General features: G+C 34.6%; 1 protein-coding gene across 2 annotated transcripts; it reads right to left on the reverse strand.

Moving 5' to 3' along the window:
- Window positions 1–816: 816 nt before the first annotated feature.
- LOC125251190 lies at window positions 817–11,665 on the reverse strand. Of its 2 annotated transcripts, none has more exons than XM_048164156.1 (2): window positions 10,938–11,146; window positions 817–2,914 (listed from the first exon to the last, which is right to left on the reverse strand). In XM_048164156.1, exons 1-2 carry the CDS (start codon window positions 11,012–11,014, stop codon window positions 1,189–1,191), a joined length of 1,803 nt encoding a protein of 600 aa, XP_048020113.1. In that variant the 5' UTR covers window positions 11,015–11,146; the 3' UTR covers window positions 817–1,188. The 2 variants fall into 2 exon arrangements, with proteins under 2 accessions (XP_048020113.1, XP_048020112.1); XM_048164155.1 differs by lacking the exon at window positions 817–2,914 and adding an exon at window positions 11,540–11,665 and having other exon boundaries at window positions 8,262–11,022.
- Window positions 11,666–14,465: the final 2,800 nt, after the last annotated feature.

A 14,465-nucleotide genomic window follows, 5' to 3' on the forward strand; every position in this document is an offset into this window, starting at 1 on the left:
CATACTTTTTCTTGCAACTGTACGTACGTATGTATGTATGTATGTATATATATATATATATATATATATATATATATATATATATATACACCGCATTCCAAATTATTATGCAAGTGATAATAATTTATCTGTAAATGTTTCTCTTTGTGAGGTTTGGTTAGTGGTGGCTAAAATGCATCTTTACACGTAACTGCCAGCCTGCATGAAGAGCTTCTTGAGACTCCAGAGACACCAGCAGCTTCAAATACCTGTTTGCTGCTCAACACTGGCTTTTTTCATAGCTGCCCTTTTAATACAATTACTTTTTTTGACAGGAACTTTCATTAATAAGCCTTTATCTGACCGAGAGTTCCGCTGTGCTCTAAATCACTCACAAATCTTATGATAATTCGATAATCTCCATTCAGTTTTCACACAATATTAGTTGTTTTCATGCCTTTTGCACAACATCGGTCCATTTCATGCTTTTCATCTTCAGAAAGATCTTTCTTCCTCTCCATATTGCATGAGAACTGTGACTTGCTTAATAATGTGTTACAACCTCTAAGTAGGGTTTCCATTTACCTAAGTAGACCTGGCAAATTATTTTGTCTGAGATTGATACCAGTTATCTAAAAAGACATGGATAAATAAACAAACAAACATTTTCTTAGCAAAACTAAAATCTGAATGTTTATTCTACTGAAATCTTACTGATGTCACTTGCATAATAATTTGGAATGGTGTGTATACAGTTGCAAGAAAAAGTAGCATATGATTTTTCACTTTTGGTTTGCTTGTTCTGTCCAATGGAATCAAAAAATGACACAGACTCACTTTCATAAGATGCATTTTAATATAAGCTGAAAAACAACTGCATGAAACTGTTTTTTCAAGATGTGTTAATAACAAATTAAGATGTGAGATATCTGTGATTAACAGTGCATGTTATGTTAAAACAATATGTTAATTATCATTCTTATTAGGACATCAGATTACAGCAGATACAACAATTACAAATTTAATATACATACAGTCAAAGTCTGATGATTTTTTTATATTTAGTTTGAAATTATTCTGTACTTTAAAGGTTTGTTAGTTTGTTTGACTTTATTGTCTGTTCATATTTCCCTGAACAGAAATTCATCTTTGGCACTGGCATAAAAAACACATTGTAACAGACAATATGATTTGTCATCATAACCTGATTCATTCACCACTCTTCCAGGGCTCAGTTTGCACTGATGCTTTATCATAACTTTTGTCTATCATGAAACGGATCTGTACTCCAGGCGCAATGTCCAGTTTGGATTTGTACTGATAAATGTAATAATTCTCATTATCATCCTCCATCTTTTCAAACTTCACAGCATAGCTATATGTGTAATATTCATCATTTTTATTTTGTGAACTAGTGTAAAACCCCACCCATGAGTAGGAGAAAGTATCTTTCCAATCTGTGAAGGTCTTCTTGATATAAAGCCGAGCAGAAGCTTTACCGTCTTCAGCGAAGAGCTGCAGACCAGCATCATCAAGCTCTGGTCCATAAAAGAATTCTGGACCATTTAATTCAGGCTGAAGACCAGGATTCAGTGTGCCACAATCTGATGGTAATATTGTCACTACTTCAACACCCTCCCAGGGTGTAGTTTGTGCTAAAACATTGTTATATTTTTTGTCCAGTAGAAAACGGATTTGAACTCCAGAAGCAATAGCCAAACTGGAATCATACTGATAAACTTCATAATTGTGTGTGAAATGGTTTTCGGTCTTTGCAAACTTATCAGCATACTGATATGTAGAATAGCCATCATTTTTATCTTGTGAACTTTTGTAAAACCCCACCCATGATTTGTCAAAATCATCCTTCCAGTTACTAAAGGTTTTTTTGATGTAGAGTCGAGCACAGGCTTTGCCGTCTTCGGCATAGAGCTGCAGACTAGCATCAAACCCCTTTATTCTAGTGGGGATCATTCCATTAGCTCCATCAAACTCTGGTCCATACCAAATGTAGGGATTAGTGAACTGAAAATCGAAAAGTGATGGGTACAGTCGCAGTCGGGGTTGGAGACCAGCATTCAGGGAGATAAAAGTATCTAAATCCCCAGATGATTCATAAATAGTCAACCGTTTCTTGACCTCTGTATAAACTTCATTAGTATCACTGGAATAAGTATTTTGGCAAATTTCAGTGTGTACATATTTAGAGTTATCCATAATTTCAGCAGGTATCTCCCATACAAGTTTTGCATGTCCTTCCGTAGTTGCTTTTAACTCTAGTTTAATTCCCTCATATGTATTACATTGTAAATAGGGTGAGCGTTTTTTTCGGCTGAAATGACTGTGTGTACAGTCAGTGCTGCTATATCCTGTCTTTGTCAAAAACTGGCGGCATCTGTCATATTCTGTGTCTTGTGTATTACGTGTCATTGTGTAAATAGTACCATAATTATTGTTCTGATCCAGAGTGCAGTTATAAGGGTTTCCGATCTGCAAGATCAGTGCAGGATCGATCTCATAAGTCTCAGAAGGATTGAAGTCATTCTTGTGAAGGTTATGTGATGTAATAAACACTTTGAGTATCCTTTTTGGCTTATTTTGTTCCATCGAGATAATGAGCCTGTCCATGTTTCTTTGTGGGACATTGGTGTTTCTGTAATACCTCTGCACATAGGCTGGCAATGTTTTGGCTCCAGGAGATTTTAAATTGCCAACTGAATAGTAACTCTGCAAAAAGCTCAATGAGGGGAGAATGCCCTCTTTATTTAAATACCGATGGAATCCATAGTCTCCTCTATGAGGGTCAAAATTCGAATCAAGGATGAGAACGTTGTTCTGATCAACATTCAGAACTTTTTGGGCAAACCAGAACAATAAGTGGAGTCCGTGACGTGGAGCAGAGTTGGCATACGTAATATTTTTCAATTCATCAATACAGGGAGTGCAGAATTATTAGGCAAGTTGATTTTCTGATCATATTTTTTTTCCAAGCACATTTTACCAATTCCAATCCACATCAATCTTAATAACTACTATTAATATTGTTTTTAATCATTTATAAGTGATATATAATTGTTCATGAAGGTTGGAAATGAAAAATCCCTTATATTCAGGTGTGCAGAATTATTAGGCAGGTTTTCTTTTACAGGCAAAATGAGCCAAAAAAGAGATTTAACTCAGACTGAAAAGTCAAAAATTATTAAATACTCTTGAGAAGAACGCAATACTAATGCAATACTAGAAATTGCAAAGTTAAAGCATGACCAAGGGACAGCAAAATGCTCATTGGGTCAGCGGGGTCATACAAAAACAGGTGGAAAAGAAAAGACACATGTTAACTGCAAAATAATTAAGAATTAAGGTGAAGAATTAAGTGTGAAACCATCAGGAACCATTTAGTCTCCAGCGGCACCATTTTCCAGAACTGCAACCTACCTGGAGTCTCCAGAAGTGCAAGGTGTCAGGATCTCAGAGACTTAGATTAGCTAAAGAATCCTAAAAAATGACCCGCTCTTAATAAGAATCACAAGCTGAAGTGTTATAAAATACATGAAGACTGGGTTTTTATAGGCCTTATCGACAGACAGCTTGAGAGTGACTCCTGAAGGACCAGCACCACATCCTCTTGTACCACTGTGTGAAGAATTTATCTTCCAGAATCTGGCAGTAAGGTGTGGGAGTTCACTTTTAGTCCATCTCTTATCCTGAAATGTCCATCTTGCAGAGATGGACTAAATGATCTTCCAAAACTTACTGCCAGATTCTGGAAGATAAATTCTTCACACAGTGGTACAAGAGGATGTGGTGCTGGTCCTTCAGGAGTCACTCTCAAGCTGTCTGTCTATAAGGCCTATAAAAACCCAGTCTTCATGTATTTTATAACACTTCAGCTTGTGATTCTTATTAAGAGCGGGTCATTTTTTAGGATTCTTTAGCTAACCTAAGTCTCTGAGATCCTGACACCTTGCACTTCTGGAGACTCCAGGTAGGTTTCAGTACTGGGAAATGGTGGCGCTGGAGACTAAATGGTTCCTGATGGTTTCACACTTAATTCTTCACCTTAATTCTTAATTCTTTTGCAGTTAACATGTGTCTTTGCTTCTCCAGCTGTTTTTGTTTGACCCCGCTGACCCAATGAGCATTGTGCTGTCCATTAGTCATGCTTTAACTTTGCAATTTCTAGTATTACATTAGTATTGCGTCCTTCTCATGAGTATTTAATAATTTTTGACTTTTCAGTCTGAGTTAAATCTCTTTTTTTGGCTCATTTTATCTGTAAAAGAAAACCTGCCTTACAGTAATATCTGCACACCTGAAGATGGACAGAGGCATATTTTATCATCAAAAAAATTACACGCATGCATTTAACTTTGTTCATTTTAAATGTTAAGTACACATGATTCGGCATGATTCCTTTCATTGGCAATGCAAAGTCTAATAAATTTTGTTTGATAAATGTAATATTTTGTGTAAAATATCAAATTAATATTTCAGTTGATTCTGTAAATATAATTTATATACTTTATAATATGAATTTATTTAAATTCTTTGAACACATCCCTGTATATTCAACAGACATAAACTTTTCAAAATTCATCCTACCTGAGATTGAAGTTTCTCAGTGGAAGAGCCTCTGCATCTAACACATCTCTTGGGTGTTTATTTATACTAGGACAGTACAGGGTGTGTCCCTTAGCTGTGGTCATTGGCGCCGATTTATATTTCTGCTGGTGGGTGCCCACACTGCACCCAACCTCTGCCCCACGTGCAAATATATTACCAACCAAATATAAAGCGGGACCTCATTTGGTCTTGAAAGTACAGTAGAATGTAAGGAAATTATATTTAACTCGAGTAACTCAGCTGGCCACCAAAGAATTACTATTTCCTTCCTCAAAAATGCTCACTTGAAATAGCTCAGTTTCTCATGAATTATTCTCTATCTGAGTCTTTTGTGTGCTCACTTTTTAATGTTTAATGAGCATTTGCATTTGAAAAAAATTTGAAGGACACATTGTCAATGAGATGAAGTTACACATATTCAAGTTAAAGCTTTCTGCAAATATTTGCTCTTTATGATTTGACTTTCACTTGTATTTGTTTATTTTATATAAATGTATAGTATATACAGCACATCATATATTTTTAAAGTGGTATGTTTCTACAGGCCAAATATAAATTATTTAAAATAATCAGAATTGAATTTGAAAAAATTACCCCTTTTTTCTAATCTTCCTAATTTCCACTGAACGTATATATTTAGTTTTTGCATAATTTTTGTTATGTTTAAATATACATTTATATACATTATGAGCTATACATTTGTTAAATTCTTGTATAATTACATTTTTTATCATTGTTCTATGATTTTTTTTTAAAGAAGACCAGTCACAGCACCTAAAATATGTTTTTTAAATTAATCTAACAGTTTTTGTAAACTGATCTAACTTTTTTTTAATTTGCAGTTGTTTTAAGAATTATAATAAAGTCTATTCTTAACATTTTATTTCAACTTTACAATATTAAAATGAGGCAATTGCCCTCTTTTAATATTTGTACCATTGTATTTACAGTCAGAGTTAAGCGACAATATTTTTTGGAGCGCAAAAAAAAAACTAAATGACTAAAAGACTTATTTAGTGATGGCCGATTTCAAAACACTGCTTCAGGAAGTATCGGAGCACAAATGAATCTTTGACTTGTTTATATGTCGAATCTGCTGTTCGGAGCGCCAAAGTCACGTTTTAGAAACTTCTGAGGGTGCGGTTGGCAGTTTGACACGTGATCTGAATCATGATTCGACACACTGATTCACTGTGCTCCGATGCTTCATGGAGCAGCGTTTTGAAATCGACCATCACTAAATAAGTCGTTATTTACACTGAACTTTTCACAATTTTGGCGCTCCAAAAATATTCTTATTGAACCACTGTACTCACATGAACCGATTTAAATATGTTTTTAGTACATTTATGGATCTTGAGAGAGGAAATGTCCATTGCTCCCTATGGAGGCCTCACGGAGCCATCGGATTTCAACTAAATATCTTAATTTGTGTTCTGAAGAGTAACGAAGGTCTTATGGGTGTGGAACGGCATGAGGGTAAATAATAAATGACAGAATTTTCGTTTTTGGGTGAACTAACCCTTTAATATTACATCTAAAAACTTATAGGCTAGGCAGGCAAGCTGCAAATTAATTGTACTAGGAACTTCAACACATATTTAAATGTTTGTGTATTTTTTCTACTTTATAATTCTGTTCTAGTTAAGGTCATTTGCAGAGTAGGTATGGCCCCAACATTAATTCAAGCCCGGGGCCCCCAGCCCCCTCAGTCCTGCCCTGGTTGTATTTATTTGTGCTATTGCTTGTAATTTGTTCATTTGTCCTTATATTATTACTGACTGTTTACTTGTTTTACATTTATTAAAATACTAATTATACAAATAATTTTTGCAGGGGAAGTAAAAATCTGAACCAGAATGAACCTTTAGCATTGAGATCTGTAAATATAGAGAGTCCCTTTCAAGACCTGCCTCTTTTGTTATAAAATAAAGTTTTATTACAGGGGAAAAATAAAATAATGTTAAAACTCTGGGCCCACCAGGAATTTCACTTACTTCCACCCTACATCTCAAAGCTGGAGTCGGGCCTGCTAGCGACTGACATTAGAGGCTGCAGTCTTTAACGTCCTTGTTAATACATCTGCCTCTCATGCCAGAGACGTCGGACCAGTTACACATTCACATAATGCATCTCATAACTTTGTACTCCAGTTATATCAAATAACAAACACATGACTATGTATTGCTTGAAACATTATGAACAGCAGCTACACTAATTATTTTCCATTTGCTTTTTTGTTTCTAATTAGAGATTACACCAGCTCCAAGTTTGGATCCAGCAGCCTCTTCTGAAGATTTCAGATGACCCAGTACTTGTGATGACTTCAGATCACACCAACTCTGAATCAACATGCACCATTGCCATATTTTCTATATTTTGATGATGATCACAACTTGTAATAATTGCTTTTATGAGCTCACTGTTTCTGTCTAAATGAATACACAATGTTTTCTAACTGCATGATTTGTATTATCTTAGAACTGTACATTTGGACATTACTTTGACTCAGTCACCTCTGATAACAATGAAAAATGAACATAGGATTATCAGATAAACCCTCCTGTCAGTGCAGACTATGGTAATAGCACGTTGCACCATACAACTTTATACTGACACCTGTTCATCTGTTTCAGTCTCGTTGTAATGCTGGTGGCTGTAATAAAGCACACGGCAAATGGAGAATTCAAAACAGTCTTTAATAAACAAAATCCAAAGGAATCACACAGGAGAATAAACAGGAAATCACAACTACTACAGATAAACGTAAACGAGACCAGACAAATTAACAAAGGAAACTCAGGTCTTAAAAACATGTAGGAACACGTGCGAACTCAATGAATAACCATGGAAACAAACTAGCAAAAGGAACATAGGCAAAACAGGAATAGAACATAGAAAACCAAACCAAAACAGAACTATATGTGACAAACTTTTACTACTCATCTACCATGTTTATGACCGTCAGATGGGCAAAGAAATTACAGTAAATACAAAAATATCAAGTCATTGTTTTGGCAAACAAATATAAATTTATAACCTCTATCAAGACAGAATTCACACACACAAATAAATAAATAAATAAATAATGTAACATGGTATTGAACTTTGTTTTTGAAACCAACAACATACTGTACAAAATCACTGCTAGAGAAAATATGGTTATTCACTTGTTCTGTCCTATAGAATATCAAAGCAAGGACACAGACTCAACTTTCTTCAGATGCATTTAATAGATCAGCAAATTGAATAAAACAAAAGGCTATTTCATATTATTGATACATTTTTCTTAATTATATGTTATTATGATTTACATGTCAAGTTTATTGTTAACATGAATTTATCACATAGATATAGTATAATATTTGAATAATTAGTTAATAATAGAATAATAATTAATAATTTTGGTAAGAACAAATTAAAATGTATTAGAGAGATCTGTTATTAACAGTGAATGTTATTTTTATTAGTGTTGAAGGATTAGTTCACTTCTGAATTAAAATTTCCTGATAATTTACTCACCCCCATCATGTCATCCAAGAAGTCCATGTCTTTCTTTCTTCAGTCAAAAACGAAATTAAGGTTTTTGAAGAAAACATTCGAGGATTTTTCTCCATATAGTGGACTTCAGTGGGATACAACGGGTTGAAGGTCCAAATTGTAGTTTCAGTGCAGCTTCAAAGGGCTCTACACAATCCCAGGCGAGGAATAAGAGTCTTATCTAGCGAAACGATCAGTCATTTTCTAATTACATTTATATACTTTTTAACCAAAAATGCTCATCTTGTACTGCTCTGCGATCCGCACGCATGACGTAATCACGTTGGAAAGGTCACGCGTGACGTATAGGTGAAAGTATTGATCCAGTGTCTACAAAGTGAACGTGCAAAGACTAAGTCAAACACCCTTTACAAAAAAAGATAAAACAACGATGTTGGACGATTTTCAACTTGGAGTAGAAAATGAGATTTTCACCCTACACAGAAAAATCACCAGAGTTAAATCAACTCTGCTCGGAGTACATATGGTCCCTCACTGAATAGTGTTAAAGTAACACTGAAGCAGAGTTAAAGTTAATGAGATAATTAAGCAATGATTGAGCGTTAATGATGAACACCTGCTGTTAACAAGCAGAATCAACTGAAGATAAAAGACTTTATATATCTCATGATCTCAGAAGAGGAGGATTGTCTTTTCTTCAGTGATTCTGCTTGTTAACATTACTTAATTAATCTCTTACTTATCTCATTAACTTTAACTCTGCTTTAGTGTTACTTTAACACTATTTAGAGAACCCTGGTGATTTTGTTGTGTACCGCAGTACCTCCGCCTACGTCACACGTGACCTTTCCAACTTGATTACATAATGAACATCTTGGATGAAATGGCGGCGAGTAAATTTTCAGGAAATTTTAATTCTAAAGTGAAATAATCCTTTAATTATCATGCTTATCAGGACATGGGCAGAAGATTGTTACAAATGTTGATGTACATGTATACATCACATATAAGTCCCAAAGAGTAAAGTCACAGTTAAAAGGAACTTTAATGTTTTTATGATTTGTTATAACCTGATACATTAATGAATGTTTTAACCACTCTTCCAGGGCTCAGTTTGCACTAATAATTTATCATAACCTTTGTCCATCAGGAAACGGATCTGTACTCCAGGCGCAATTGCCAGATTGGATTTGTGCTGATAAATATCAAAATTCTTGGTACCATCCATCATTTTTTTAAAATTCACAGCATATTGATATGCATCATACGCTTCATTGTTTTTTTGTGAACTAGTGTAAAACCCCACCCATGAGTAGTAGAAGGTATTTTTCCAGTTTCTGAAAGTCTTCTTGATATAAAGTCGAGTACAAGCTTTACCGTCTTCAGTGAAGAGCTGCAGACCAGCATCAAACTTTGGGATTTTAATAGAGATGACTTTGCTAGCATCATAAAACCCTTGTCCATAAAAGAATTCAGACCAGGGCGATGAGAGTTTAGGCTGAGGACCAGGATTCGGTGTTCCACAATCTGATGGTAATAATGTCAGTTCTTCAACATCCTCCCAGGGTGTAGTTTGTGCTAAAACATTGTTATATTTTTTGTCCAGCAAGAAGCGGATTTGAACTCCAGGAGCCATAGCCAAACTGGAATTGTACTGGTAAACATCATAATTGTCTGTGATATAATTATTAATCTTTGGAAACTTCACAGCATATTGATATGTGTAATAGTCATCATTTTCATCTTGTGAACTTTTGTAGAACCCAACCCATGAGTTTTTGAAAACATCCTCCCAGTTACTGAAGGTTTTTTTGATGTAGAGTCGAGCACAGGCTTTGCCGTCTTCAGCATAGAGTTGCAGGCTGGCGTCAAACCCATTTATTCTAGTGGGGATCGCTCTATTAGCTCCATCAAACTCTGGTCCATACCAAATGTATGGTTCGGTGAAATGATAATTGAAAAGTGATGTGTAAAGTCGCAGTCGGGGTTGGAGACCAGCATCCAGTGAGACGGAAGTATCTAAAGCCCCAGATGATTTATGAATATGGAACTGTTTCCTGACAAGTGCATGAACTTCACTGGTATCACTGGAATGAGTGTTTTGGCAAATATCAATGTGTACATATTTGGAATTTTCAATTATGTAAGCAGGTATCTCCCATACGAGTTTTGAGTAACCTTGTGTAGATGCTTTTATCTCTAGTTTAACTCCCTCATATGTAATACAATGGGCAGAGGGTGAGCGTTTCTTTCTGTGGCTGGTATCTCTGTGTGTACATTCAGTGCTGTTATATCCTGTCTGTATCAGAAACTGACGGCATCTCTGATCTTCTTTATAAATACCATAATTATTGTTCTGATCCAGAGTGCAGTTATAAGGGTGTCTGATCTGCAAGATCAGTGCAGGATCGATCTCATAAGTGTCAGAAAGATTAAAGTCATTCTTGTGAAGGTTATGTGCCGTAATAAACACCCTGAACATCCTGTTTGGGTTGTTTTGGATCATCGAGACAATGAGCCTGTCCATGTTTCTTTCTGGGACATTGGTGTTTCTGTAATACCTCTGCACATAGGCTGGCAATGCTTTGGCTCCAGGAGATTTTAAATTGCCAACTGAATAGTAACTCTGCAAAGAGCTCAATGAGGGGAGAATGCCCTCTTTATTTAAATACCGATGGAATCCAAAGTCGCCTCTATGAGGGTCAAAATTCGAATCAAGGATGAGAACGTTGTTCTGATCAACATCCACAACTTCTTGAGCAAACCAGAACAATAACTGGAGTCCATGACGTGGAGCAGACTTGCCATAGTCAACGTTTTTCAAGTCATCAATATTGTTAAGTTTTCTCACAGAAGAGACGCTCGCCAAGAAGAGGCAGAAGAGCAGGAAGCAGAGTCTCATAGCATCCATGGCAAAATCTTAAACAAAAACAAAACACTGTAAATCACACACATAAGCTGTATAATATAATTGAATTATAATTTAGCAATTTAATGATGGCAAAATGTATTTTTTATTTTGAATGTAATATTTCAATATTAACATTTTGAAAAAAAATGAAGAGGAAAACTGTCTGCTATTTTAATGCTTAAACAACATAAGATCTTCATTACAGCAGTACATTTTTATGACTTAAACGTATGGCATTTCTGTGGAGAGACTCGTCAAAAAAATAGACCAAAGCTTTTCCAGTTAAATTCATTTTAAACCGGGATAAGAGAAAATATTTTATCGGCCAAAATTGTACACACATAACCTTTAACACTTATATCCTATTATTGGCAATATAAAGCCTATAGTTTAATCATTTTGTCTTAAATTTAATATTTTGTCATTTCAATAAATTCATAATAATAAATCATAATCTGAATGTATAATTATAAACTTTGAGGTTATTTGTAATATTTAAAAGACTTAAATTTAAAATGATCCTACCTCAGATTGATGGTCCTCATGTGGACAAGCCTCTTCATCTCTCACATCTCTTGGATGATTATTTATACAGTATGGAGGAGGCTGTACTTTACAGATAGTACAGGGTGTGTCTGCAACTGACCTGGAGCCTGTTAGACTGTCCCACAGTTGTACGTCATTTTCACCATAATGAACGATATTGCTCCAATAAACTGTAGACTAGGCCTACTTGTTTTCTATAGAGACAACATGTCAATGAAGTATAGAAGCTTTTTTCCAACACAGAATAAAAAAATTAAAATATAATTACGACTTTTTACATGAGAAATAAGTCACAATTGTGAGATGGAAACTCACAGTTGTGAGGGGGAAAGTCAGGTTTGTGAGATAAAAAAGTTGCAATTACCTTCTTTCTTTTTTATTCAGGGGGACAAGCTTAGTGAAGCCTATAGGCTTGAAATGTGAGATGTGATGTGTGAAAGTTAGTGAACAGAATATTTTTACTGAGTGTCATTTCTCAAGTTGTTTATCAGGCTTTAAATTAGTTCACAGGAACACAATTGCCCAGAAACAACCGATTTATAGCCTAGTAATATTTGCAGATATACATTTTACATATAGCCTACTTACTTTTATTTATCGCATATTATTAGTAAGAAGTGTTTTGACAAAAATTCTAAACATAAGTGTCTTCAGAGGAGGAAGCATGAGCTCCATGAAGGTCACATCAGCAGTTTTCTTATCACTCAGAGTTTTGGTACATACTGAAATTTTAAAAAAGACACAATAGTGGTCAGATATGGCAACATCTACAGTCTGTGGGTGGCTGATTATTAAGCCACATGAAATCACCAGATCGAGTGTGTGTCCATGTTTGTGTTTGGGGCCAGTTACATTTTAACAGTTAATCAGAGATTACATCCATATGGACATTATAATCACCAGTGATCAAAACATTCAAAACATATAATTTTTACCATAGGCTTTTTATAGGCTGGTTGTTTACACACACTGTGGATACACATCTGTGTTCAAACACCATGTAAAAGTGAATTTGGCATAATATGTCCCCTTTAAAGTGTTGTGTTTCTACAAGCCAAATAAAAATTAAAATAATCAGAATTTAATTTAAAAATGACCTTTTTTTTTTACATTGCTCTACCTAATCTCCACTAAACGCATGCATTCCGTTTTTGGCACCATTTTATGTTTGGTTATTTTATGTTTTTTTTTTTTTTGTTTGTTTTTTTGTTTGTTTGTTTTTTTGCATGAAATAAACATTTATATACATTATGAGATGCACATTTATTAAAATCTTGTATAATTACGTTTTTATTGTTCTATGATATTTTGATGTTTAAAACTGTTGTTTTTAAAGAAGACCAGTCACAGCACTTAAAATATAGAGCTCATCTTATTCAGTACTTACATACTGTACATTTTTACCTATGTTGAGGGAAAAAATCCATCTGTCTATCCAGGTACAGTTTTTTAAACTAATCAAGATTTATACTTTTTCAGTTATATAAAGAATTATAATAAAAAAAGTATATTCTTAAAACTTTATTTCACTTTTTAAATATTTGAAGCATTGTATTTACTAAAGAGTGATTATGATGATTATAATTTTTGCATTTAATTAATTAAATATTATATGTTAGAATCATATTTACCAGCACTAATATTATTTAGTGTCTAAACTGGTAATTTCATTGATGACACAATGATTACTTTAAAAAAGAAAGAAAAAGACTGGTTATGTCACAAATTGGGATATTTAAAGGGATGGAATATCCCACTTTACAGCATACAAATTTAACTGACCTACTAATATTTAACACCCTGATTCTCCTCCGGCCTTCCACCCCCAGTGACACTGCCACGTGGTCCACAGATTCCCCTCATCCACAAATTCCCCTCACGAACAGCTATATAATGTAGATTTTGGGGATGCTATTCATCATCACCATCCTCAACATTGCTGCTACTGTCCACATAAATAACTTATCAAATACTTTTGATCAATTTCATTTTTCTTTTTCATCTATAAGTGTCTCTTATCCCTCTCATGATGAGCAGACTCGTCCTGACGTCATTGAAGCTGCTGCTGTTGCTGTGTGTCTGGGTCACTTTGTGTCAAAGCAGTAAGTAAAACTGAATTTTATCAGACATTCTCTTTGGTTTCAAGTGTTTTTCAGAGCTTTGAATTCAGAAGGCTGTTCTTGAAATGCAACCTTGCATTTTTAATGTATTTCATTTTTACAAATTTGGGAAGGACACCATATCCCTGAGACTGTGCCATGCTTGATTATCAGGGCTTTTGCAACTGATTTGTGATGAATTTACATCCTAACTCAGAGGCAAATTGAATACTGTTTATCTAAAAACTTTGACATCTCTAACTTACCTGAGCATCACTAACTTGATGTGGTTCTTTTTTTTTTTTTTTGCAGTTGCATCACCTTATAAAATTTAGTCATTATTTACTAACTTTTATGTTGTTCCAAAACGGTATGTTGATATTTTTTCTGTGCACAAAAAAAGTGACATTTTAAAGAATATTAATTTAGCTCTTTTCTTCAAAATGGTCAATTTTGGCCTTTTTTCATAAGACTTGGTTCTAGCAATGTTACATTGGTTTCACAAATAAGTTACTATGCTTATAGACAGAAACCCATTGGAATCAAATTAACATATTTTATTGTTAATTTTAAATTTACATGTATGTGTTTAGCAGATGCTTTTACCCAAAGGGACTTTAAATGGAGAAACATAAGCAATGTGTCACACAACCAACAATATTCATAATATACAATGCCACGTTTACTACTAGGAAAGTGGGTGGCCTTGTGGATTAATGAATCTTTAAATGAACTCATGGGACAGGTTAGTTGGTCAGGTATCATGAACTGAGAGTCTGTCATGTGTTCAGGTCCAATGAGGTGCT

The sequence above is a fragment of the Megalobrama amblycephala genome, linkage group LG17, assembly GCF_018812025.1.
Source record: "Megalobrama amblycephala isolate DHTTF-2021 linkage group LG17, ASM1881202v1, whole genome shotgun sequence".
In the NCBI taxonomy this organism is placed as follows: Eukaryota; Metazoa; Chordata; class Actinopteri; order Cypriniformes; family Xenocyprididae; genus Megalobrama; species Megalobrama amblycephala.